This window comes from Hakea prostrata, chromosome 10 (genome assembly GCF_041222555.1).
Source record: "Hakea prostrata isolate BN-2017 chromosome 10, UWA_Hpros_2, whole genome shotgun sequence".
NCBI lineage: Eukaryota > Viridiplantae > Streptophyta > Magnoliopsida > Proteales > Proteaceae > Hakea > Hakea prostrata.
Window position 1 is genome coordinate 22,000,393 of NC_142609.1, and position 27,678 is coordinate 22,028,070.

The following is a 27,678-nucleotide window of genomic DNA, read 5'->3' on the forward strand; positions in this document are numbered from 1 at the left end:
CATCAAAATAGCCTGAATCTCAACTTCAACAATGGTGTAATCAGGAATCAAGCATGTGAACCCCAAGAGAAAATTTGGTTCGCATCGTGAAGAACACCCCCTTTATGGCCCACATAGGTGTCTACATTTTACTTGATCGCCTCTCTCGATGGAGTAAACCATGCCCTAGGCATGCCGACACCTTGAGGTGGAGAGAAAGGCTTACGACAATAGGGGTGTAAATGGACTAGATTCGGATTGGATAGTGGTATATCCATATCCGCATCCTATTATATTCAGACGGATACGGATAATATCCTATCAGTTTTAGAATGGATTCTGTCAGATTCAGATGATAATCGAATAATTTTTCTTAAGTATATTCTTCTAAATGGGCATAAATATAGATTAAATACAAGTTTTTTACTACCTGTTTACATCTTTAATTTTTTATTTGTGAGGGGTTTGAAATTTAAGAATTTAGCAACTTTGGTAGCTATTTTAGTAGAAAATCAGTCACATATCATAGGTAAAATTTATAAAAATAATAAAACTAAATAAGTAACTTAATCGGATAATTTTATCAGAGGGATAATAATCGGTAAGAAAGGGGTAATACCATATCCGCATCCTATTAATAATCGTACGGATTCGAATACCCCCAAATGGATGCGGATGCGAATTCGGAAGTGAATTTCGGTTATCCATTTACACCCCTATACGGCAGGAACCACTAGTGTGATTTTTACTCTTTATTTTATTAATATTTTCATGTGGACCCCACTCCCCTACTGTGTCACTCAAAATCGCGAAAGCACATTATTCACATACTCAAAGAGGCTCTAATTCTCAATAGTATAAAAATCGTCGTGGGAAAAAAGAGGTGGGAAAATTCTTGAAAAAAGTGTAGATTTCTTCCTTTTCTCTTAAATCCCAAAATTGTAAATTGTTTGGTTGTTTGGGGGTGGGAAAGTGAAAGACAAGCTTCCTTGAATTAAGGAAACCATTCAAGGAAGCTTGTCTGGTGATATGGCAGTACAACTTTCCCACCCTAAGTCATTTTAAAACCCCACAAATTTGGTGAGATTTTGTGAAAAAATTTGGAAAAGTAAAAAGTGAGACCCACCACTATCAATTTTCTACAAAACCCTTTCCTTTCCTTTCTTTCTCCCTCACTCCATTACACGTGGGGTCCATATGTTTTTTTTTTTTCACCCGTTTTTTCCCACCCCACCTTTGCAAACAAACGCACCCTAAGGTTATCTTTAACAGCCAAGAAATGAAAAGCAAAAAACTTTAAAAATATTGAAATTTAAGGAAGCACTCAACTACTATAGCAAATGATAATTACACCATCATCATTTTGTTTTAATATATTTTCGTTTTTTTTTTAACTCCAAAAACTGGTGAATACAAAAAAATAGTGAATATCCCACTAAACTCATATTCAACCATCCGATCAGAATCAATTTTATTAGTCAAAATTAGGGGTGTAAATGGATAACCGAAATTCGCTTCCGAATTCGCATCCGCATCCGCATCCGTTTAGGGATATCCGAATCCGTCCGATTATTAATTGGATGCGGATATGGTATACCCCTTTCTTACCGAATATTATCCGTCCGATAAAATTATCCGATTAAGTTACTTATTTAGATTTTTTATTCTTATTTTTATAAATTTTACCTCTGATATGTGACTATTTTTCTAGTTTTTTACTAAAATAACTAATAAAGTTGTTAAATTCTTAAATTTCAATCATAGCCCTCACAAATAAAAAGGAAATGATGTAAGCAAAAACTTGTATTCAATCTATATTCATGTCCATTTAGAAGAATCAACTTAAGAAAATAACTATCCGATTATTGTCCGAATCCGACAAAATCTGTCCGAAAACCGATAGGTTATTATCCTAATCCGTCTGAATATAATAGGATGCGGATATAGATATACCACTATCCAATCCGAATCCGGTCCGTTTACACCCGTAGTCAAAATTAACTTGAAGATTCCCAATCTGTAAATTGATTCTCCTATTAATCAACGGTAGAACGTAAAAAGGCTCTAATTCAAATAATACGGAAAAGCGATCTAAAAGAGATCTAAATTTCCGGTACATTTTTGGGAAACTTCCTTTCCGTTTAAGGACACGAAGCTGTACTTCTGCTCTTCCCACCTAAAAAGATTTTCAATCTTTTCAATCTCCGTTTCAGATTTCTAAATATTTTCAATCTCCGTTTCAGATTTCTAAAGATTTTCAATCTCCATTTATTTAAAATGTTCGATTAGCTCCTCCATTTTCAATATTTTCTCTTTCTCTGTGAGTGTTTCTTCCATGGCTGGTGGTTTGTACAACGTAACCAAATCATCTTCGTCGAATCAGAACAATGGTTCGAAGCTAGTTTTGGTGCTCACAGTTTTGTCGCTCAGTCTCGCAGCGTTTGCTTTCATTCTTCAATGGAGAGGTGGTCTCGACGACCCAACAACGCGTTGGTCTCCCGACGACCACAGTTTTCCTGGAGATATGGGAAGCTCGGCTCCTCAAAACGTTGTTCACTTGTCTTCGCCTTCTTCTGATTGTGTCGACCTTCTTGGCCGGAGTTCTTCCCCCGCATTTCCTTACTACCGTGATTGGAAATTCAATTATGATGACGACCTGAAACCAAAGGTGAGAATTCTTATGGAGATTTGATTGGATTTGGTTGTTTTGTTCTTCAATTGCGTCTTTTCTGTTGTTTTTGGTTGATCATTGCTGGGATAGAACCTATTTGGTGATCTGGTTCGTCTGTTCATCAATATTTGTTGTAATCATTGCAAGTAAAATGGCTATTAATGTAGTTTCCTGATGCATATATTTTGCTCTGGTCTCCTTTGTATTGGAATTTGGATTTCTCTGTAGATTTGGGATCTGGATAGGCATCGAGAGGAACTATTAATTTTTAGAAAATTGTCGTACTTGACTTATACAAATTTTTTTTTTTGACTCGTAGTTTTCACACTTCTGTTTGGTTGACCAGTTCTAGAAAGGAAGTGAATGCATTATCTGGACTACACCTGATGGGTTTTAGCCGTAGGGCTACTGATTCATTGCTCTTATACTTGGGTCATAAAAGCATTCTTGACTTCTGATTTATCTTTTCATTTAAGAAATACTTGGCGAAGTGATTGTTTACACATTTTGTGATTGAATTAGTGAATGAAGATTGAAATCTAGCATCCATATTCAAAGGTTTCCGTTTGAAGTTTGTCTTATCAGAACAATTTATGGTTAGCAACACCCAACTGGTGCTCCGCCTCACAGGATCTGTTTTTATACGGTTTAATCAAGGTCGTCAATCTGTCTGCCTCCTTGACACAACAATTGTAATTGGAAACATGGAAATAAGGAATTACCGGAAGTGCCAAAGTTCTCTTACAGCAGTATGGCTATGGTACTACATTGACTTAATTGAAATGCTACAGAAATGAATGCATTATGCAATGTCAAGGAACATATATCATACATGAATGCAACTATGCATTATGAATACAATTGAATGATAAGCATGTTTATGAAACTATTTGCAATGTTGCTGCTAAACATACAGATATGCATTACGACGACCACTTCAGCTGGCTTGGAGCAGACTCTTCCTTGGATTTTTTTTCATAAGGTTCTAGGGGTTTCAACTTTCTTTCTTTTTGTCGAAGGGAAGGCTGCATCTCCCAGTGTGTCTCATGTCTTGGAATCAATTCCTGTGAGTCTATCCTCTGTTTTTTGCTCTCTCTGTCTATCCTCTGTCATTTGTCTCAGAACTCTCTCCCCTCCCATTCCCTTTTATTTTGATTATGGTTCACAATTCTGGAATTGTGTTCATTTTGTTCTATCTTCTCAGGGTGTGAAAGTTATATACAGGACACAAGAGCTAGAGGAGCAACAAGCTAGAAGGTTAGTTCATGCTACCACTTGTGTAGTTGGATGCAGTTTTAGCTTAAGTTGATATTATGTGGATTTGTTGGGATGGATTTTCATGGATAATATGATTGGCTCTCAATATAGGTAAAAGAGACAGAACGAATAAAATGCAAAAGCACATGTATATATGCTTAATGAACCACTTATCATAAGTTGGAAACCTTTGAGTATGAAACAATCTTTCATTACCATTTACAGATTAATGTAGATACCGAATTTGATTGATCAAAACAGTACCCGAATAGGACCTTTTCACAAGGAGACAATTGCAAATTTGATGGACTTAAAGTGAAACAAAGTTTAGATGGGAAAGAGGGCTGAAACTAGAATGGTATTATAACGGGCTGAATAGATCTTCCAATAGGGGAGGCAATTCCAAAGATCATAACTAAATACGTAGGATATCTCATAAATGTTACATCAGTATATACAGAAGAATACTTAAGGCCTGGTATTTCCTTGTCAATTAATATGAAGGCTTTGTCCATTTTAATATTCCATGCAAGCAGAAGAGCTATATATGTTTTGTAGCCTTGTTTACCATCTAAGTAGCAATTTCTATTTCACCAACTCTCTCTCTCTCTCTCTCTCTAATATGCAGGTTAAGAACTTAAAAATCACTTAGAACAGTACATAGATAAGTAATATTTAAAGAATCTTAGGGAATGTCCATGAAAAGGAAACAGCATCTTGAAGCTCAGTGGTCTTACATTATCATAAACTCTACTCTTAATCAAAATGACATTCTTATTCTAATGAAAGAAAACTTCGATATCATTAACATAAACTCTTCACTTAATCAAAACCACATTCTTCTTATTATTATTATTAAAATTTTTTTTTTTTTGGTACGAAACTGAAGTTCGGATCGAACCTTGTGGTTCATGCATTTATCTTTTGTATTTCTTTCTTTTCTTTGCTGTGTTCGTAGTTTCTTTCAAGACCACATTCTTATTATAATGAAAGAAAACTGCGATATCATTTTTGTTTATTAGAGGCAGATGATGATGACTTCCAATGAAATAGGTGACAGCTAGGTTTTCATAGACAGGTATAACTGGATAGGCTTCTATCATGTATTGAGACTTCCAGAAACATGAACTCTAGGGAACATTTCAATAAAGTAAGCCACTGCACTCTTAAGGTCTGAGGGAATCAAGATGACCCAATGAGTGGATCAGAGTAGCCAATGCATATTCATAATAATAAAGAATCAGTTACAAGGTGTAGCTGGCGCATGTTACAACCTGATATGGCAAGGCCAGCTGGAAGCAGTACGGTTATATAAACCTAATGAGCTACACCATATGGGTTCCATGATACCCTTAGCATGGACTATCCCCTTTATTGATCATAATTGTTGACCTGTCCCACTGTGGCCTGCATGAACCTCTCAAGCATATTCCACCAATGTGTTGCTCATCTTGGGCTAATTATATCCTGCTTGGTCCATCCAAACCCTCCCGTATCCTACCCCAACAAACCAAGATGCTGCTTCTATTATTTTTCTACTTTTTCCCTCCTAGTTTTTAAACTTGATGTATATCTGCCACTGCCCATTTGGTAATGGCATGGTTTTGTATTCCTCCTTCAAAATTTATCCATTCATTTTGCTGTGACATCTGATTTGGTGATGGGTTGGATTTGTGCTATATATGGCACTAAAGGATAGTTGTCAAGGTGTCACCTAGCCTTCCCAGCACCTTTTAGTGGTAGAGTGCCCTGGTTGCATAGGCAATGCCTTGACACTTTTTTGGGTATCACCTAGGTGATGCAGTTGGTGTCGTATTTTTTTATGCCCCAATGGTTAAGGTTCTTGGTTCGATGACAACTATGCACTAAGCTTCTTAACTCTCCTTAGCAATACCTGCCAAACCTAGCCAGTAGGAACCTTACTAAACCCTTATGTGGACCTAAAAGTGAAGATTGTGGCCTCAATCAAATATCCATTACTCTTGAAGGTGCACTAATCCTTCTAAATAGCATTAGACTGGCAAGGAAACAGTCCATGTAAAAGATCAGAAGTCAAGAAAAACATGGTTTTCTCTTGAGAAGTGGTGGAGCCAGGATTTAACATTGGGGGGGGGGGGGGTTACTAATTTTTCACACATGGAAAGAGGGCCAAAGGGGAAATTTTAAGAAATCGAGAAGGGGAGGAGAAATTTTCAAAAAATGGAGGGGGATGGCCCCCCTTGGTCCTGGGGTAGCTCTGCCTCTGCTCTTGAGTGCCAAAAGGTTTCCTTGTTGATTTTGTTGCTGCCTCCATTATCTTCCATACACAAAAAAGCTTGTTTGGCGATACATTAAGTTTAACTAATGGTAGAAATGCCCTTAGATGCATGTTGTTTCTCTTCTAAGTTTTACATTTTTGTAATTGAAAGAATTGGTTTGCTAAGAGTCTCTTTTATATATGTCCACTTGACAAAAATGATTAGTCATACTTTGCCTGTTTGTTGTGATGAATTCTTTGTTATGTGCTCATATGTAATTGATCTTTTACCATTAACGTTATCTATTTTGGATATTTAGCCGGATCTGGAATGAAACTTGGCTGTCAAGCTTCTTTTACAAGCCATGCAATTATGAACTTTTTGTGAAACAATCTCTTAATATGGAGATGGCTATTGTCATGGCAAGGGTATGAAAATCTCTGTTCTCAACTACCGTGTTATGAAAACATTTCTTCCTCTTTATTGGCAAGTTTTCTTGATGATGGAACCCTGGTTGTATGTGTTTTTGCTAGGATGCTGGTATGGATTGGATTATCCATCTCGATACCGATGAATTGATGCATCCAGCTGGTGCTCAGGAGTATTCGTTAAGGCGATTGCTCCTAGATGTGCCTGCCCATGCAGATATGGTTATCTTTCCAAATTATGTAAGTGAATCAAGTTCAAAACAGTCTTTTTGTTCTTCTCATGCCCAAACTGTACACAGAGGCCACTGTTCAGTTTTTGTCAAAGAAAGTACGCCATTTATTTTCAAAAATACATTAAACAATTCTATTTTCAGGAGAGTAGTGTTGAACGAGATGATATCAAGGAACCATTCAGTGAGGTAATGCTTGCTCTTCCTTTACTTATTCTCTTTTTGCCAAGTGTACTGCTAATGCTTTGTTTATTTATGACATAAAATTAAAAGAAGAACGTAAACCTTTTGATCTTGGAGTTTAATTCATTGGAAGAGGAGGGAAAAAATTTCAAGTTGTATATTGCAGCCCTTCTTGATGCCTGTGGACTGTGCCACTACGAGATATGGAATTAAAAGATTTTCCTTGCTTTATTGTGTTACAGTTCATTTCATGATAAGGGAACATAGTCCAAGGGATTTAATGAGTAAATTCAAGTTCGGTTCTGTTGATTGTTGATATAGATTTTCTTTTGGAACCTGGAGAGTTTCATGTGTCAAGTATTTCTTTGTAACCGGACTATTTTGTTATAACAGTCAAAATAATACAAGTTAGACACCTTTAATTAATTAATTATCTGGAGTAGCTGTAAGGCTACCTTGAGACTGAAAATACGGGCTTTTGCATTAGTAGTATCGTTTGATGCATTAGCTGGAAATTGCAGATCCTTTTGTCCATGCTCAGTGCCATGGTTCATCATGATGTTTTTCCTATCACTAGGTTTGCCCCTTGTGCATTAGAAAATCTTTGACAGTGGTAGGAATGAAGAAACTTGAATACCTACTATGCCTCAAATTTGAGCCTTTCTAGTTCCTACTTTTCTATTATCACTCGTATGGTCTTTGGCTTCATCATGATCAGAGCTTCTCAATATATACATAATTATTTCTGCAAATATTAGGAAAGGAATGAGGAACTGGTTTCCATCATACTTAGTTTTGTTTAGCTTTTGAAATTTAGAACACTCTCAGAGATTACAGAGAAAACAACAATTGTAAACCCAAGGCAGATAAATGTGTTCAGGTGAGTTTGGTGGGCCCAAGGTGGCAGTGGCACTGCTGATGCAATCATGCAATGGTACAGACTAAACCTGCTACTGGAAGCATTTGTGACGTAGGGAAACCAAGGGGAGAAGATCTGCTGTGAAAAGAAGAAGAAAAACAGGAAGAAGAATAGGAGGACAGCAGAGTCTGTCAAAAAGAAAAAAAGCGGGGAAAAAGAAGAAAGGAGATGCAGCAATGCAGCAAGGGCTGCCCAACAAAAGTGGAGAGGGGGCATGGGGATCTGTTTCATGCCAGGAAGAGAGAACAAAAGGAGAAGAAGGATTATTAAGAGAGAGAGAGAGAGAGAGAGAGTTTCATGCCAGGAAGAGAGAACAAAAGGAGAAGAAGGATTATTAAGAGAGAGAGAGAGAGAGAGAGAGAGAGAGAGAGAGAGTTTCATGCCAGGAAGAGAGAACAAAAGGAGAAGAAGGATTATTAAGAGAGAGAGAGAGAGAGAGAGAGAGAGAGAGAGAGAGAGAGAGAGAGAGAGAGAGAGAGAGAGTCCTTGGGCAGAAAAGAGTCTCTCTCTCTCTCTTCTAATTTATAAGTTTCATTCCATCATTAAATCCTTGCTTATAAGCCAGACTTCCAAAACTTCAGAATTAAATAATCTTCCTAATATTCTAATACCTAAGGTCAAAACTGGACAATCAAAAGTATACTTTTAAGTGAAAACAATTCATGAGCTGATTATAACCCATGGATTGATCCAAAAGCCCAATTACCATCAAATAGCCCAAATAAGAATCCAAATATGCCAAATAAAGTCCAGCAGAAAAACAAATAAGCCCAATAGAAGACAAATATCCCAATAAAAGACAAATAAGCTGCACTATACACAGTGCTCCTCATCAAACCAATGAACTTTGGCAATCTGATAGCCTCTAAACTCATTGTCCATCCATATAAGTGCTGTAGTAGGTTGATTTCTGAGCTGATGGCGACAATAAACTTGAAATTGCTGCTCCATATGACTGATGTTCATCAATTTGACTATCTACTTATTTGACAGCATTTCTGTTGATTAGGAAGGGTAACTACTCAATCATGTTTATGGCACATATTTTGATTTAGTATGAATCTGCCAATATGTAGTTGTATCCTGCTGTTGAATCCAGTTACTTCTTAGAGGGTGGGTATATGGATAAGTTGGACCTAGCTTGAGCTAATTGGTGGAAAGTAACATTTGAAAATATAATGCTCAAGGCAGTGTCAGTTAATCTAGTCGAGTTTGACAGTTGACAAACCTTTGATTAGAGAAATTAAAAATAACCCAGCAGGTATGAAAAAATGCTTTGTTCACCCATGTAGTATCTTTAGCATTTGCATATTACTGTTGCAATGGTTTAGCTAATGGTGTAGAATCATGTGTAAACTGTAATTATGCATTTTGTTTGACATGTTTTGTTTCTTCCATGCTTTCCTGAAGGTCTCAATGTTCAAGAAGAACTATGATCATCTAACAAAGGATGTGTACTTCGGTATGTACAAAGAGTCAACCCGTGGTAACCCAAACTACTTTTTGACCTATGGGAATGGGAAAGCAGCTGCTCGAATTCAAGATCATCTCCGCCCAAATGGTGCTCATAGATGGCACAACTATATGAAGACACCAACGTATGTTATTCTATCTCATATTTATCTTATCCAAATTTCTGTGTTGTGGCTTATGTGTTGACTTTTATAGCATTTTTATGCAAACAAATTTTCTCCCTCTTCAACTTCATTTCTTTGCATTCATATTTAGTTTAGGCACCATCTTATGTTGTGATTGTAAAAGCCTGAGCTGTCCACATGAAGACAAGGTTTCTAGTCTACAGACTACAGCCATTTTTGACCATTCACGTTTAGCTTAGAATATGATCAGAAGAGAAGAATCTGTTGCTCTGTTGGTTAGATGTTTGCCAATAAGTTTCATTGCTTGTACTTTTGGCAGTGAAATTAAAATGGAGGAGGCTGCTGTTCTGCATTACACATATACCAAATTTTCAGACTTGACTTCCAGGCGTGACCGATGTCACTGTAAACCCACAAAGGAGGATATCAAAAGATGCTTTATACTTGAATTTGATAGAGCTGTAAGTCTTAGCGTCTGCATTCAATTAAATAATAAAATTTCCTTATATCCATAGGTGAGATAAAAAGCATAATTAGTCTTTCTTATTCTGATTGAATTTGTTACTTATAAGTTCTAAATCAAAATGGTTTAAGATAGTAGTACAAAGTCAAGGTACACGGAAATAAATTGTTAATAAAGGGCATATCTTTTAACGTGCACAGCTTACTCTTGCTTTTGCATTGAGGCTGTTTTCAAGTTTGAGCTGATGTCTACTTGGTCATGATAAAGTAACCTTATCATTTTACCAAGGCCTGCCCTCAAAGTTGTGTGAGGGCAATAACACATTAACACTCCCTCCCTCCCTCCCTCCCTCCCTCTCTCTCTCTCTCTCTCTCTATATATATATATATATATATATATATATATACACACACACACAAATGCACGTGGGATGTCTTTTACTGTCTAAACTATTGAACAATAAGTTGCTTAGAAAAGCTTAAAATTAGCCATTTCAATTCAATCAACTTAAATATTACGTCATTAGCTTGATACCAATAGTAGCAATCTGCAAAATACATGCCTGTTTCCTGATATTTAGGAGATAGTTAAATATCTCTTTAATCTTTAATTTTCTCATTTCTTTATAAGTAATCAATATAGAATAAGGAGAGGGATATATAAATGTTTTTGTTTTACGCAAATATTAATATTTATACTTTCTATAGTGAGAAGTGGAAAAGTTAAAAGAAAGAGAGATGTTAGTATTTCTTAGGGGGTTGAGTAGTCAAAGGGTAAATATGGAATAGAATAAAAAGTTGCCCATTATATATATATTATTCTTAATTCTTGATGAATTACTTGACTCGAAAGAAGATTTGGGAGGATAGTCAAAAGACTTGTAATGATGTATTGGCTAGATGCTGGAGGTGAAAAAATGACATACAAACAAATTTAGTGAGGTTGAGATGGATGAGTGGTAAATCAGTGAAGATAAAATATGAAATGAACAAAATTAGAGCTAATTTGAGGGTAGCTTGGAGAATTTATTGGAAATCACTTGAGGTGGCATGGACATGTGCAACAGAGGCCCTAGGTAGGTACAGTCTAGAATTCAAGTTGACAATATGCCTTATTTGGTCCAGGAAAGGCTGGCCATATTCATCTTGACATCGCCTATATGTCACTTTGAAAGCCTTGGTCCCCCTTCTAGCTTGGGAGGAAAAAATATCTGGAGGTTTCTTTTTCTTTGTTTGGGTAAATAAAAATCATACTATAAATAGCCTAACAGGGAGAGATACAAGGGCAGATACAACACGGAAGGGGGGGGGGAGGGTTGGGGAAAAACCATACCATTAGGTTAACAATGCTTAGGAGGAGATAATAGAAAAGAATCTAGGCCCTAGGTAAAAACAATGAGTTTGTTCCTTAGGGAGTTTTTCAACGGCTTAGTTACAAAAAGAAAGAGTTTCGAAATGACATCCTTACAAATGGCCTTCTAAATATGCTCAGGAGAATGGGATTTGTTGGTCCATTTATGAAGGTTTTCTCCAGCTAGATATGAGCAACACACGAGCCAAATGTAGCTTTCCCACCATACCTATAATAAAGGAAGGCACAAGCAAATGAAGGGTGTTTTGTATAGATTGGCTAATGAGAAGGGATTGGATGGGCAGGCAATGGGATAGGCTCTCTAGGCAATGAAGGCTTGGTAGTGAATATGGCATTTGAATCATATTAGATTATGCTAGAGAATTGTAAGGGAGGGGACGTAGGTATGCTTCCAAGCAAAAGTTGGGGAGGAGCCTTTCTTAGAGGGAAGCCAGAGGAGGGTTTCCTTAAGAGGTGGCCGAGGGTTTGGAGAGCCAAGGAGAAGGGACCATATCTAGTTAAGCTCAATGTTGGTGCCAAACTCCATTAGAGATGGAGTAGAGAGAAAAGTCTTTAGGGATACAAGAAGAGTAAACCATTCTTGCTGTTACAACATTGAACATAATGCCAGGAGGACGTCAAGGGTCAAGCTAGAAGGAGATGTTAGAGCCATCAAGGATGGAGTAGGAAATAGCAGAAAAGGCGAGTGGATGGAGGGCTGGATAGATCTCCAAATCCCATAGTGGTTAAAGGAAGGGGGGATGGTCCAGATGAAGTCCTTCTAGAGGAGGTAAAGTAGACTTAGTTAACCCATATGGAGTTCTCTTTGGAGGAGAGATTCCAAATGAGATTAAGGAGACCAACATTATTGTAATTCCTGATCTTTTGGATGCCAAAGCCTCCTCTGGGTTTGGGTCGACTAAAAAAGGCCCATCTAGTAGGGTTGAGGAACTTTGGGAATTGTTGGCGTCTTTGAACGAAGCTATAGAAGAGAGATTCCACATGAATAATGGATTTTGGGAGAGCAATCATTCCACACCAATAGATATAGGAGGGCTAGAGAACTGATTTGATAAGCATAACTTTGCTCGCAGAGGATATTAGTCTGCCCTTCTAGAGTTGAAGCTTCTTACAGATTTGGTCAAGGGAGGGGAGGGATGCAGTGGTGAGTGCGAAGATGAATGGAGATGAGAGGGAGACCAAGGTACTTGATTGGTATAAAGTTGACAAAGAATCTAGTGATGTGGAGGAGGGAGAAGGAAAGAAGGTCAGAGGTACCAAAGAGGAAAAGGTTAGACTTTGAGGAGGTTGATATGTAGCCTAGAGAGGGATTCAAACAATTGGAAGGAGGCCATTATATTGGAAATGGAGGAACAATTGGCTTTGCAGAAGGTTATGATGTCATTTGCATTTATATTTGGGGAGAGGGGAGATAAGGTTGAGATTAGTTTTGGATTGGGTGCTACAAAAGAGGATTTCGGGAGCTAGGGAGAAGAGGTAGGAAGAGAGAGGGTAACCTTAGTGGATACTGGTAGGAGAGAAGAAAAGGCGGCTGATGAGCCATAACTAGCTCAGAGAAGGAGGTGGAGGAAATGCAAGAGTAGATCCAATGATAGAAGTGGGGGGAAGTTCATTTGGTTGAGGACATAAATAAGGAAGTCCCAATGCAAGGAGTCAAATGCTTTGCAGATGTCAATTTAGAGGAGGCTGAAAGGGTGGAATGCTTATGGTTGAAGGCACAAATGTTTTCCAAGCAAAGGAGGATATTATTTGTAGTTAGAAATAAAAGCAGACTGATAGGGACTGACCAGAGGGGGAACAATTCTTTTGGAGATAATTGGCAGAATTTGGCAATGAATTTGTAGAGAGAGATGGGTTTGAAGTCATATAAGGAGGAGGCACCAGGACATTTGGGTAGGAGACAAAGGATGGTTTGGGTTGGTGTGTTTTCTTTTATTTTTTTCATATTATATATTAAGTGGATTTTAGTTCTAACCCTATATTGGTTTGTCTACATGATAATTGTGAACTATGGTAAAATCAGAAAAAAATAAAGAGACCGAGAGGAAGAAGATGAAAGAAAATAGAGGAGAGAAGAGAAAGACGAAAGGGATCGAGAGGAGCCTCGATTGATGTGAGGACTCCATCAAACTTCTACTATATTCATAAGAAAGCTTCCAATCTTACAAGGGATCACAAATAAGGAAAGAGGAACCCAATATAGACACAAAATATTGCTAATTCCTAGCTCAAGATTTAGTGCCGGGTGCTTAAATCTTGAGCCTTGTATTTTGTTCCCAAAATGCCCTCCAACACTTCCCCTCAAGTTGAGGAATAAACATCGAACATTCCCAGCTTGTTACAATATAGTTCACTCTTTTTCCCAACTATTCTCCAATTCGAATATGACAAGTGGAGATCAGTCCTTGTTGAAGCTTCTCCTGAACAAAATGACAATAAATTTCTATATGCGTTGTACCCTCATGAAAGACATGATTCGATGCTATGTGAATAGCTACCCGATTTTCACACCATAGAGACATAGGAGACTCATGACTAAAGCCAAGCTCACTAAAAAATTGTTCTATCTACATCAGCTCACAAGTGACAAGTGCAACAACTCGATACTTTTGACTTTGCATTGGATCGAGCAACCATTGTTTGCTTCTCTCTCTTTCAAGACACAAGATTTCCTTTAGGGTTGTCAACTCCTTAGTCATCGTGGCTGTCCACTCAAGACTTGACAAGGCTTCAGACAAAGTCTTAGGAAGAGGGTGAGTCTTAATGGTAGATAAATAAGCACCAAAAGTAGGAGAAATACTAGTGTGCAAAACAAAGTTAGAGATGGGGTACTGAACACAACTTTGAGTACCTTTATGAAGAGCAATTGAAACATAAAGGTCAAAAACAAGGGAACTTACCACAAGATCCATAGGTGGAGGAGCCACAGGAGCAGGTGGGAGTGTAGATGTCATTGGACGTCACTAATACATGATGTTGATCTTTGTCTAGACAGACGGAAGCTGTGGCTGTGTTTTAAGTGGTGAAGAAATAATAATAGGGAGATCTGTATTTGTAGAAGAGGGATTTAGAGGGTCAGAAGAAAAAGGAACAAACTCAAAGAATGATATATCTGTAGTAATACAATATTTTTGAAGTTTAAATAAATAACAATTGTACCCTTTTGAGTGTGGGAGCATACACTTAAGGGCTTTTGATTCAAGGTTAGACAATCCATGTTGGTGATCCTGAAGAAAATAGACACTCCTAAAGACATGAGGAGGCAATTCTAAAAAGGACTAGTGGAAAACAATAGAAAATATCGAATACCACCTTTCAAAATAGATGAGGGCATTCGATTGATGAGATAACAAGCAGTTAGGACAACATGTGCCCAAAAGGATTTGGGTACCCACATTTCAAAAAATAAAGAAACTTCCATGAGACGACGATTCCTCCATTTTGCTGGCTATTCTGTTGTGGGGGTGTCAACACAGAAAATTGGTGAGGAATGGCATTCAAAGTCATAAAAGTTTTAAATGGTAAGGAAAAAAATTATTTTGCGCTATCACTTTGAAGAATTTTAATAACTACCTCAAACTAAGTACAAATTTCAACTAAAGTAGTACTTAAAATATCAAATAGTTTAGAACGACTTTTTCATTAAATGTATCTAAGTGATTTTGGAATAATCATGTTGAGATGTCTGAGAACTTTTGACATGTGTTAGAGATATGCAACCAGTCTATATTCATAATAAAAATATGAGAGAAAAGGAGCACTTCTTGATGTGGGATTATTACAAAAATAAATCCTATAGACAATTCTACCCCTAAGAGCATTATTTTGAATTTCAACACTCCCCCTTAAGTTAGTGCATGGATGCTGATCATGCCCAACTTCTTAGTAATACTGAAAAAGATCTTTGTGCTCAGACTCTTTATAAACACATCAGCCTTTTGGTCGATCTGACAAAGGAAACGTGAATTAATCTAGACTTGATCTTCTCCTTGATAAAGTGTTTGTCAATCTGCACATGCCTGGTCCTATCACGCTGAACTAGATTATGGGCATGATGATTGTTGACTTACTATTTGGAAATAATTGTATGGGAGTCTTTGAATCTGCTCTTAGGTCTTGAAGTAGTCCTTTCAGCCATAACACCTCACAAATTCCTTGTGCCACTGCTTTAAGTTTTGCTTCAGTGCTAGACCTAGCAACCATTGTTTGATTCTTACTCCTCCAAGTTACTAAATTTCCTTTTATATAAGTGAAGTACTGAGAGTTAGACTTCCAATGATTAGGACATCTTACCCAATCTGCATCTATATATGCTTCATTGTGTAAGTGCCATCGTACAGAATTCGATTGAAACCATTGAATTTTCGATAGAAATTTTGCATTTTGAGACCTCAAAATGAAACCATGGGGAGCAAAACCCCCCAAGTTTTGATCGAAACCTTGGAAATTTTGACGAAACCATGCGAAACTGGGAAAATTCCCCAAACTTGGTTGAAAGTTGGTTCGACGGCTGGACCATCTGGTTCATGAGAAAAAATTCGAGGGAAACCTGGGACTTTTTCCTGCAAGTTTTGTGGTTTCCCTAAATTTTTTATTTTTTTCTTTCATGTTTCCCCAAATACCACAACTAGTACCCCCTCAACCAGGACTTCCCTATCCAAATTGTGTATTCCCTCAGACTAGTTATCTTAGACATGTTGATGACTAGACTTATAGAGCTGTAGTTATTGATTACCTTGACAACCATAGGCATAACATGTCATGGGATGTCTATGTTCGTTGGCCAGAAGAGAGGATGTTACAGGTATAATACTACTTGGCTCACGGGATGGATCCACCGTGGCACTCCTCTTGGCATTGAGTTGTACTTCCTTTTTATTGTTAGTTACTTTGTATTTGATTTTTTGAACTTAGGAGTTATATATTGAATGTTTTGTACTTAAATAGTTAAGTTTATAGTGTACGTCATGGACAACTCTACATTAATATTATGTCAATTGAATGATACATCTACATTGATTTTTTTAGCAAAATGCATGTGCCAATGTGTTCTTTATACCCTAATTAACTTAAATGTAGAGTCCCACCCCTAAATATTCCTAAAACCTATTGAAACTTCATGTCGAAACTTGCAAGAAAAAGTCCCAAGTTTGGTCGAATTTTTCCAGATTTCCATCTAAGTTTCCCATTTTCACCTGGTCGAAACTTGAGTTTCCCTTGATTTTTTTATATGATAAGTGCCCATGAGGGGAAATCAGAATCCCCTTCCCTATAGATGCCTTTAAATACCTAAGGATTTGATAGACAAGATCTAGATGTGAGGAATGAGGGTCATGCATATATTGAGACACCAGATTTACAGCAAAAGTGACATTTGGCTGTTAAATCAGCTTCCCAAGCAATCTTTGATAGCTGTTCTTGTCCACGGGTTCTCCATCTTTGGCCTTCAAGTGTAAGTTCAATAAGAGTTTCGGCTGATTTGCACCCTAGCATCCCTGTTTCAATAAGCAAATCTAGAGTATATTTTCTTAGAGAGACACATATGCCATTAGCTGAGTATGCTAGTTCGATGCCCAAGAAATATTTGAGTTGCTTCATGTCCTTGATTTCAAATTCAACACCCAAAAATGTCTTTAGAGCCAAAATCTCTTCTTCGTTGCTCCCTGTAATGACAATATCTTTCACATAGACTAGCAGAACTGTTAAATGAGAGCCTATTTTCTTGATGAATGGGGTATGATCCACATTACTCTGTCTATAACTAATGGAAAAACCATGACTCTATGGAGTCTTCCAAACCATGCCTTTAGAGACTGCTTCAACCTATATATAGAGCACGGTTCAGTTTGCACACTTTCCCTTTTGTTTTAGTAGAGGTGTACTCTGATGATGCATCCATATATACTTCTTCTTGAATCTCCCCATGAAGAAGGCATTCTTTACATCAAGTTGTTGAAGATTGCATTCCTAATTCATAGCACATCAGAGTACCACCCATACTGTGTTCATCTTTTTTAGGCAAAGGTCTCCTAGTAGCCAGTCCCATAAGTTTGAGTGAACCTTTTGGCTACTAGTCTAGCTTTATATCTTTCCTCCGTACCATCAGCTCTATGCTTGACAACAAACACCCATTTGCAACCAACAATCCTTTTTCTTGGAGGTAGAGTCACTAGGTTCCACGTTTGGTTTTTTTTCTTTTCTTTTCTTTCTTCCAAGGTTCTCATCTCTTTATCCATTGCTTCCTTCTAGTGTGTATGAGTTAGTGCTTCTAAGTAGGTGTCATGAATAAAAGCAGAGGACAAGGAACAAAGCACTGAAAAGCTGGGGATAATGACTGATATGAGGCATAATTAGAATAGGATGCTAGGTGTGTGCTCGTGGTTGCTTTCTCAATGCAATAAGTAAATTTAATGAGGGATCCGAAACAGAGTCAGGAATTGACTTACTAGGAGCAATCTCATTAGGACTAGAAGGTGGAGCTTCCAATTGGCTAGGGATGATAGAGGGGACTTCCTTAATTGCTTTTCTTTGATAAGTCTTTTGGGGAGACTACAATGTAGGTTGTTGCTCCACTGCACATCATCCATCAACTGTTGTTTTTGTGGGCTTCATCAGCAAGAATATCATAAGGAATGTCCAATGGAGGAATGAGGACCGGAACCTCTTCACTAGACTCACCTTTGCTTTGAAGATGTGGAGGGGGAAAGTAGGAAACATTTTCTTGGAAAACATCCGGGGAAACAAACATCTGGTAGGAAGGAGGATGATAACACTTGTAGCCTTTCTGAGGGGCAGAATAACCAAGGAAAATACCTCTTCACTAGACTCACCTTTGCTTTGAAGATGTGGAGGGGGAAAGTAGGAAACATTTTCTTGGAAAACATCCGTGGAAACAAACATCTGGTAGGAAGGAGGATGATAACACTTGTAGCCTTTCTGAGGGGCAGAATAACCAAGGAAAATACACTGCAACCTACTTGGTTCAAACTTACCCTGAACATGATGGTTTCTGGCAAAGGCAATAACCAAAGACCTTAGGATAGATATGAATGATGTAGTACCTAAGAGGACTTCATGAGGGCACCATTGTTGTATGACATGAGATGGCGTCCTATTAATGAGATATATGGGCTGCAAGAACAGTGTCTCCCTAAAAATGAGGTGGGACATGCATGTTAAACATTAAGGACCTAGCAACCACAAGGAGATGCCTATTCTTGTGTTTAGTGCCAGACGCTAAATCTAGAGCCCCATATTTTGTTGCCAAAATGCCCTCCAACAATAACAAAGCAAATTCTTAGCATTAAATCATACATATATTGTTGAATGCTTTATAATTTGGTTTCTTATATGCTGTTGTGCTTTTGGTTTGCTGCTTTGTTTTTTTAATAGATCTGCTTCTATGATATCCTATACTATATATTGTTTGTTGCTTCTCCTTATTGATACTGTCAAAGTATAGATGTCAAGGCAATTAGGCAACCAAGCCAGTGGAGGTGCCCAACAAGGAATTGCCTTGGTGCAATAGGCATTCCTTGTTGGGCACCTCCACTGGCTTGGTTGCCCAATTGCCTTGACATCTATACTTTGACAGTATCAATAAGGAGAAGGGATATGGTTTAGATTGGAGCAACAAAAAAATAATAATTTAGTTCTGACTATGGTTTCAACCATGGAGAAATTGAGATATGCTCGACTTGGGTCGAAGCCAGGTCAAAAACTGGTTTTTCACCGGCCAACTCAAGCTGCTGGTTTCAGGGCATATTTTGATGGTTTTTTGAGCTGAATCTTGGAATACAGCCTCTTTCTGACCTACATGCAATGAGTGTTTTTTTTTTTGGAAGCCGCTTTATAGGACACGTAGTGTTTTCTTAAGACAACGAAGAATACATATAGCTACGTCCTAGTGTCAATTCCTGGGAGAGCAAAGAAACTGGCTCAACACACTAACTAGGAAAGCAATGCTTGGCTGAGTCACCATTAAGTAATTCAATTTACTCACTATTCTTCGAATCTTTGAGGATCCTCAAATAGTCCTCCTTCCACAAGGACAAGTTTCACATTTTGATCCATAGGAGAATATAGAAACTTCGATCCAAGCATTCCTATCTTTGTAAGTAAATCTAGACATACTTTTGTTTTGTTTTTTTTTTTTTTGTACAAAGGCGCTTTTTACATATAGGGATAGGGATATTACATATGCCGCCGGTAGGAGTTGAACCCATGACCTCTCCACTGAGAAGCAGGTTCCTAACCATCCTACTACTCCTCCATTGGCAAAGACATACTTTTGTTGAGAAAGGAATACTCCCTTTATAGGCTGAGCAACTTCCATACCCAAAAAATATTTCAATTTTCCCAGATCTTGAGCCTTCAACTTCTATTGGAGATATGTCTTCAGTGCATATATCCAATAGAATCAGCACTTGTAATAATGACATCATCAACATATACTATTTAGAAAATCTTCCTTGTATGTGAGTGCTGATGGAACATTTGGTGATCATTGCGGCCTTGGGACAGCCCAAAGTTAAGTACTACTTTGGTGAACCTGTTGAACCATGCTCATGGAGGTTGTTTAAGGCCATATAGGGATTTTTTTTTTAGTTTGCATCCTAGTCCAGTAGCGTCCCCCTGAGCAATAAACCCTAGAGGTTGCTCTATATACACATCCTAAGGGCATTATGCAAGAAAGGATTTTCAACATCCGATTGCCACATGCCCCATTGATAAGTAGCTGCTAGAGATATCAGAACTCTTGTATTGCTAGAGGCGAAAAGGTGTCCAGATGGTCAACTCCATAAATCCGGGCAAAACCGTTTGCAAACAGTCTTGCCTATAGGCGAGGAAGAGAACTATTAGGATTAAGTTTGACAACAAATACCCATCAACAACTAATTATAGACTGGTTAATGAACAGGATCCTCAGTTTCGTTTTGCTTTAAAGTAGATAGTTCTTCCATAGCTAACCTCCATCTAGGATTAGATGGTGCTTTTGCCACAAACTTAGGTAGGGGATGAGTATCAACAGTAGATAAAATGGATTTATAGGTAGGGGAAAAAAAGAATGAGAAATATAGTTAGCAATGGGATGTTGGGTACAATCATGGATACCTTTTTGTGAGCTATAAATATATCAAGATCTGAAGTGACTAGGGCAGGAGTAGTATCCATAGGAGGATTTGCATTCGAGGACACCGTGGTAGAGTTAGTGAGTGGCAGAGGAGTAGCAATTGCACGAGGATGTCGACACCTATATTTGAACACCTAGAACTTGGGTTAAACTTTAGGTGAAACTTGTGGAGAAGAATCAACCACACTGATTGGGAGGTCACCATCCAATTTATTGGATGAAACAGAAGTGCAGATGATTGGGGGTGTATTTAAAGAAGGATACATCAATAGTGACAAAAATATTTTTGTAAGTCTGGAGAATAACAACGATGCCTTTTTCAAATCTGAGAATACCCAAGAAATATGTTTTTCAAAGCCCTTCCAATTTGGATAATCCAGGACTATGATCCTTATTCCTGAGTAAAACAAGGGCAACCAAAAATACAAGTGGAACTCAAAATAATGGTGTATGAAGGAATATGGTAGAATAAGGAATTTCTCCTCATAAAATGGATGAAGGCACATAGTTTATGCAAAAATAGGAGGATAGAACAGCATCAGCCCAGAAAATTGTTGGAACCTTCATTTCAAACATCAAGGACCGGTGACCTCCATAAAAGTGGCTGTTTTTCCTTTCTGCTACACCACATTGTGTGGTGTGCCACAATAAGAAGTCTCATGAAGCACCCTTTTTTGGGTTTTAAATTCAGAAAATGGGGTTGATGAGTACTCTTTTGTTCAAAGAAGTCTCATGAAGCATCCTTTTTTGGGTTTTAAATTCAGAAAATGGGGTTGATGAGTACTCTTTTGCTTCATGAGTACTCTTTTGCTTCACATTGTGTGGTGTGCCACAATAAGAAGTCTCATGAAGCATCCTTTTTTGGGTTTTAAATTCAGAAAATGGGGTTGATGAGTACTCTTTTGCTTCACAACTACGTAAGACTTTCACATTCACATTAATTGGGTTTTGGTTTCAGATACAAATGTACGCAGTATACAAAAATAGCTCAGAATGATTCTTCATTAAATATAACCAAGTGACCACACAATGTTTATCAACAAATGTCCCAAAATATCTGAAACCTAACTTAGAAGAAATAGGGCAAGGGCCCCAAACATCAGAATGTATTAATGAAAAAGGGAAAGCATACCTATTATTAACATTGGGAGGATAACCCACATGGTGGAGCTTCCCAAACTGACATGACTCACATTCTAATCTAGATAAAGGCTAAAAGTGGGATCTAACTCTTTTAAACTTTCCAAGGATGGGTGACCAAGGTAGTAGTGGATTTGATGAGGAGAAGAATGCTAGCACAAGCAACAGAAGACTCATACCTTAAGCATGGTTCAAGAACTCGCTCTATGGAGGCCTTATATTACTTTGGGCCTCAAGATTTCTGTTGTAGTTTGTGCTTGGGTCCATGAATAACTGTTGTGGGGGAAAATGTCACCTTGGTTGAAAATCTACTTGAATGGGTTTGATTGATCTTCCTTCGGTGTTGTAGATGTGCTAAGAGTAGTTGCAATTGAAAATCAAGCTGAAATCCATAAGAAATCCGGTAAAAATTGAGAGTTCTAGCGAGATTCGTGATAAGGGTCTTAAAAGGGTGTGGTTGGACAAGGTCTCGGTCCAACCGAGATATCGTGGCAAGAACTCAAGATCTGGAGCGAGTTGGAGAACTCTAAGATCTTGCAAGAGATCTTGTCTTACCTTTTGAGGGAACGAGATCTTTATCTCGCCTTCTTAGGGAACAAGATCTCGCCGAGATTTCAAACCATGACCTTAGGCAAATACAGCCCTCCTGACTCACGTCCTTTACCAATCATCCTCTTCGTCGGAAGATCCTAAAAGATACAAGAATAAGGGTGGAAGGTTACTGAATTGTTGAAAGTTTTGGTAAGCTTGCTTACAGACATTGGGATTAAATGGAAAACTAGGATGGTAGAGAACTGATATCAAGGAAGAGGTCTGGTTTGGTTGCATTGTGCCAGTCCCTTTAACTTTCGCTAAAGACCCATTGGCTAATGTGACATTGGAAGTAGACGGGGACAGCAATGAGAAAGTACCTGGTAATCTAGACATATGATTAGAGGCCCCAGAATCTATAATCCAGTGATGGGATGTAGCGGAAAGAAGTAGTAACATAACCTAACTGAACCAGAGTAGCACTGGGAGAAGTAAATTGTGAAGTCTGATAGTGATTGTGCTGAGCAAGTTCTTCCTTTGTCATGTATCCTGTCTTCCCCTCAGAGGTGTTAGACCATGGTGGAGTATCAGTACTAGTCACTGAGTTGGCATACTGCTGTTGCCCAGGTGTCCTATGTAACTTACAGTAAAATTTCTGAATATTTCCTGGCTTACCACAATAATGACACACAGAGGTATCCCTCTGACCATCAGAAATAGTAAACTATCCAGTGGTTTGCTGCTGATTCTGACCTCTTCCTGTCCCGCGGCCACCACCCAGACAACTTCTATGACCATAATTACCACCACGACTGGCATTATTATTCCTACTCTCTGATAAATGATAACAGGGCTGAAGTGTTTAGTGGATGGTGTATCCTGAAATTTTTCTCATGCAACATGGAGAACACAGGCCAAAGTATTCTGAGGGAAGCAATAGTTTATCCTCTCAAAATCTGAGCTCGAACTGATCATACTTTGGTCCAAGTCCACCAGGAAAACTCATAACCACCAATTGCTATCTTTGCTGTTGCATCTTTTTCACATCAAGTGTGTAATGGGTAGCAGGGCATCTAAATTTTCATATGTTTGTTGAAAATCAGTGAAGTACTGTGTATTGGGTTGCCCCTTTTCTATCAGATGTGTAAAAATCTTCAGACAACTCATAGATTCCAGCCATGTCATTACGCCCAAAATATAAAACTTCTAAATAGTCCCATAATTCTTTTACTGTATCAATATGGGTCATCAAATCAGCTACCTGATTTTTCATAGAGTTTAACATTTGTCCAAGAATGCGGGCATCAATTGTAATCCATGTTGAATTACTTTTAGGTGGATCTGTCAGGTGGGTCTGCTGGTCACTACCAGTGAGCATAAGTTTTACAATCTTATGCTACTGTTGATAAATTACTAATTCCATAAACTTTCTTGTTAGTAGTTCTCGCAGAAGTGGAGGGTACAGCCTTTGTCACAACTGAACTCTTTTCCTCATCACCCATTATATCATAAATATATATTACTTTAAGATGTGGTCAGAAGCGTTACCAGAAAAATCAGTATTTATATCTGAAAAATACCCATTGTCAAAAACAGCTGGAACCACTAACAAGTCAAGCAACCACCAAAAAACTGATCTTCTCCTGAGATCCATAACATCATTTGTCAAACGGCATCATCAAATAAACCAGGAACCATGAAAAAATATGCTTTAATTGCTAAGAGAAGATTTACAGCATCCCACACATGCCACCAAATCACAGACAAGGGCCCAGGGGCAAAAAGTCACCCCTTGTGTTGAAGTCTTGCCTTCTGGATTGGTAGATAGGAACCTCTGCTTAACCAGCCAAAAGAAGGGAATGAAAAGAAGGCTGAAATTAGTGAATCGGCTTAGGGATTGACCAAAAGAGATTAGAAACAGAAAGTGGGAGAGAGGAAGAGAAGCAGCTGCCAGAAGAGAGGCTGTATTGTGTTGCATTGAGGTGGATACAAGGCAGCCTTATAAAAGGTAAATATACCAAAAATAAAGAACATTAAAGAGCCAAGGAGATCCCTGGGATCTAGGACACTCATTGCAGTTCTGGGTTGAGTGGATTCATGAATAAATTTACAATATTTATACGGGCTTTTTAGATCCCAATATGATTACTCGGGATGGGAGAAGTCTGAGTTGAGTTTAAATTGTCATCGCAATGGGTTTCTTGGATCAGACTGGTAGTCTCAGCTCTACATCTCTTCATTCTTTAACGTATAACAAATTTCAGTTGTAGGTTAAGTAAATGGATGAAGCTTGAAAAGCATGATTGCTTACCCCGTTAACTTCTTAGAACTTGCAATACCTGTTTTTTGCTTGGACCTGTGGAATCATGATAAAACTCTTCCTTAAAATTGACATCTGTCTTTTGTCCCATGAAGCAATCTGTTGGTATAGGAAGAAAAGGTAGAAATTCTTTTATCTTGACAGTAGGATTTTAGGTATTGTTGTTTATGATATTCATGAAATGGTTATTGAAATAGCTTATGCCGTAGTTCCTCAGGTAAACCTAGATTAGGACATTTCTTCTGGAAGGAAAAATGCTGCTAGAGCTCATCATGGTAAGCCTGAGAAGCCCTATGACCCTGATTCTGAATATTGACTCTTGCAGGGCTGTTTGAGTTTGGGGGAATTCATTTTAGCACTTCTCTTTCAGCATTTATGTTTAACTTCACACCATTTGTGAGCTGACCTATGTTGGTTTACCTGTGCTTCTATGATTTTATGCTTGTATTCCTTTAGTAGCTGGTCATTTGACTTCACCAAATGCTAGGACGTGTCTCAATCGAAAAAGAAGGCTGGAAGTGTTTAAGATGTAACTTGATTTTTATGCTTCCACATGAAGCCTAATTGGATCTTTGAATTTCTTCTGCTAATGTGATCTATCCAGATATACTAATGGTGATCACTTGAGGGTAGTTAGTCTGGTACAGTGTTGTAAAGCAAGACTAATCAGTATCTTTATATGGCCTCAAATCAAATAGTGTTCACTAATAATGCTTGTACATGAGGGTGAGAGACACAGGGAAAAGAAAAGCGAAGCAACATATGCAGGTTTTGCTCATGGGAAACTTGGCTTGTTCATGCATTATTACCTTGCCCTCTCTTTCTAGAATGCTCTCTGCTACCAACTGGTTTCAGACCAACATAAACATGATTATAAATTTTTCCCTCTGAAAGAAAAAGAGGTAGTTCCTTGTTAGTGGGTAACTAAGTGTTATCAGAAAGTGTTAACGGAAAAAGAGAAGTAAATCCAATATCAATGCTGGACTAGTATTGCAATCTTCTCTTTCTAAAAGCGATATATGGTGTTTTTTCTTCTTTCTCCTCACCCCTCTTTCTTCCTCCTTTAAAAGTGTGTATATTGTAATGAGCTTTCGCCTTATCCAACAAGCATTTGGCCTTGCAGGCATTTATAATAGCTTCAACTGCAACAGAGAAGGAAATGCTCCACTGGTATGGGCTTTTTATATTGTTTTCATATTTCCATTTAGGGTCAGTGTTCCCCCCCCCCCCCTTTCTTCTGTCTTTTTGTAATGAACATCAGGAAATTTGTATTTTTTTTCTGTTTTTGTGTCTCCCATCGCATGCTTCTTCCTTTCTTGTTCTCAAAAGATAGTAAGTCATGATTGTTGGTTTTGCTTTTATGATCCCTAATTGCTAAACCTTAATGAATGGTCATTCCAAACTTAACCATCAAAAGGAATGTTTCAATAGCCATGAGTGCGTTAAAGTGTTACCTATAAACCACAGAACCCATTGAGATGTAGTTTGTCCAGCTGTCCAACTATGGCTTTCATATTTGTTTGCACTTTTAGCTTTTTTCCATATTTGATTCTTCTTTAGGTATCAAGAGCACGTGGTATGGACTTCTGAAGCACTGAAGCAGAAACTTCTGAGGAAGGGTATTCTGACCCGCATTTATGCCCCTATGGTAAAATTCTTTATATTCTTTCTTATGTCTCATTCCCATCTCTCTTTCTTCTTTTTTTTTCCTGTCCCTTGAGCTTTATCTTTTGTCCATGCAGTCATTTAGTTGTGCAGGTGTGTATGGGTGCACATCTGAACATCATTATAAGTCCCCAATTTCTGACAGCCTAACTTTATTTTTTCCTTCCCCTTTTTTCCTACAGGCCATTATTCAAGCTTTGAGAGAGTCTGGTGTATTTAGCTCAGCGATTGTGTCTGCACAAGCAACTCTCTCAAAAGAGAAGTTTCTTTCTCCTATGGAGGATAGTAACTCAACTAGCATACAAAAACCCAAACAAATTTCCTCAAGGAAGTTTGGGAGCAGCAAAGAATCTCAGGCAACAACGAGAAAGGTTTTGGAAATTTCAGATACTGATTCTGCTATGGGGGCAGTTCCACCATTGTCTCCACCAGGCGTGGATGATCTCATTATGGAAACATGGTAGACCTCTCAGGATTGCTTCTTCTGCCTCTTTTTCAGACCAATGACCTGAAGATTAGAACATGTCATTTGGGGGGAAGAATCAGAAGAGTTGAGAAGCAGTTTTGCAGGTGGACTTTATTGATGTTTGACTTCATAGAATCTTCCCGATCATTGCCCAAGCGTTTTTGTACATTTCAGGTGAATGGATAGGGTTAGGATTTAGATAGAGTTGGGAGACATTCTTCATTCAGAGGTTCTTTCTCATGGCTTTATTTGGAGCACTTTGGTTGCCCTGTTGAGCTAGCCATTGAAGACTTCTGATCTATATGTATAGGTGTACAATTAAATCTTCATTAGGATATTGATGGTTATTTACTAGTGTTACTATTGCATTTCATTTTAGATGCTATAGAATAATCGATCATTCTTCTTTTCCGCCCCAAATTGTTGAGTCAGGCTTTGAAAATTAACATCTTGGCATGTTCTTTTCCTCAGTCCACTCCAGTTGTTTTTTTCCCACAATCATTGCGATGCTTTTCCCAACAATTTGCTACATAACTCTCTTTGTAAGACAATATATTGTAGCTTCTTACTTTGATTATGATTTAAAATGCATTTTCAGAAAGGAAAAGAAAAAGGATAAAAACTTTGAAATGAATCTACCAATCATTTGCTCCATTGGTACTTTTATTATTTGGATTTCCATTCACTAACGACCAGAACCTATATAAACACTATTCATAAAAACTTAAATATCCCTTGTATAGCTGATGTATGCGGTGGTGGAAAGACCTTGCTGGTTGATAAGAGCACTATTTTTAGTATGAAATCTCGTAGGTTCTCTTAGGAAAGACAGCGCATATGGGCTTTTAATATTTTGGGCAAGTGACGAGATTTTCATGGCTAATACTTGGATATCTTTGGTGAAAACAGAAAAGTTTACTGTTGGTCAATGGTTGCACAGATCAACCTTGGTCAATAATTATTGATAGGGCAGCAACAGAGCTAGGTTGGGCTGGACTTTTCAAAATCTTGATCTTGACTCTAAATCCCCTAGCCTGGTCTGGACTCTAACCTTCACCCTACACGGTTGCGGTTGGTCAGGCCGTGT

General features: G+C 38.1%; 1 protein-coding gene across 1 annotated transcript; it reads left to right on the forward strand.

The window, feature by feature from the left end:
• The first annotated feature begins 2,091 nt into the window (after positions 1-2,091).
• Positions 2,092-27,175, forward strand: LOC149002290 (glycosyltransferase-like At2g41451). Its single transcript, XM_089138159.1, has 11 exons — positions 2,092-2,647; positions 3,567-3,716; positions 3,855-3,907; positions 6,464-6,572; positions 6,678-6,812; positions 6,947-6,991; positions 9,315-9,502; positions 9,822-9,963; positions 25,584-25,630; positions 26,021-26,108; positions 26,308-27,175. The coding sequence occupies exons 1-11, from the start codon at positions 2,315-2,317 to the stop codon at positions 26,587-26,589; spliced, it is 1,572 nt and encodes a 523-aa protein (XP_088994285.1). The 5' UTR covers positions 2,092-2,314; the 3' UTR covers positions 26,590-27,175.
• The last annotated feature ends 503 nt before the right edge of the window (positions 27,176-27,678 follow it).

Excerpts from the sequence above, each read along its gene's own strand:
- LOC149002290 (XM_089138159.1), top strand. The coding sequence starts at position 2,315 with ATGGCTGGTGGTTTGTACAACGTAACCAAATCATCTTCGTCGAATCAG. Across the intron at positions 6,573-6,677 it reads TGGCTATTGTCATGGCAAGG|GATGCTGGTATGGATTGGAT; the intron begins GTATGAAAATCT and ends TGTTTTTGCTAG. Across the intron at positions 26,109-26,307 it reads CCCGCATTTATGCCCCTATG|GCCATTATTCAAGCTTTGAG; the intron begins GTAAAATTCTTT and ends TTTTTCCTACAG.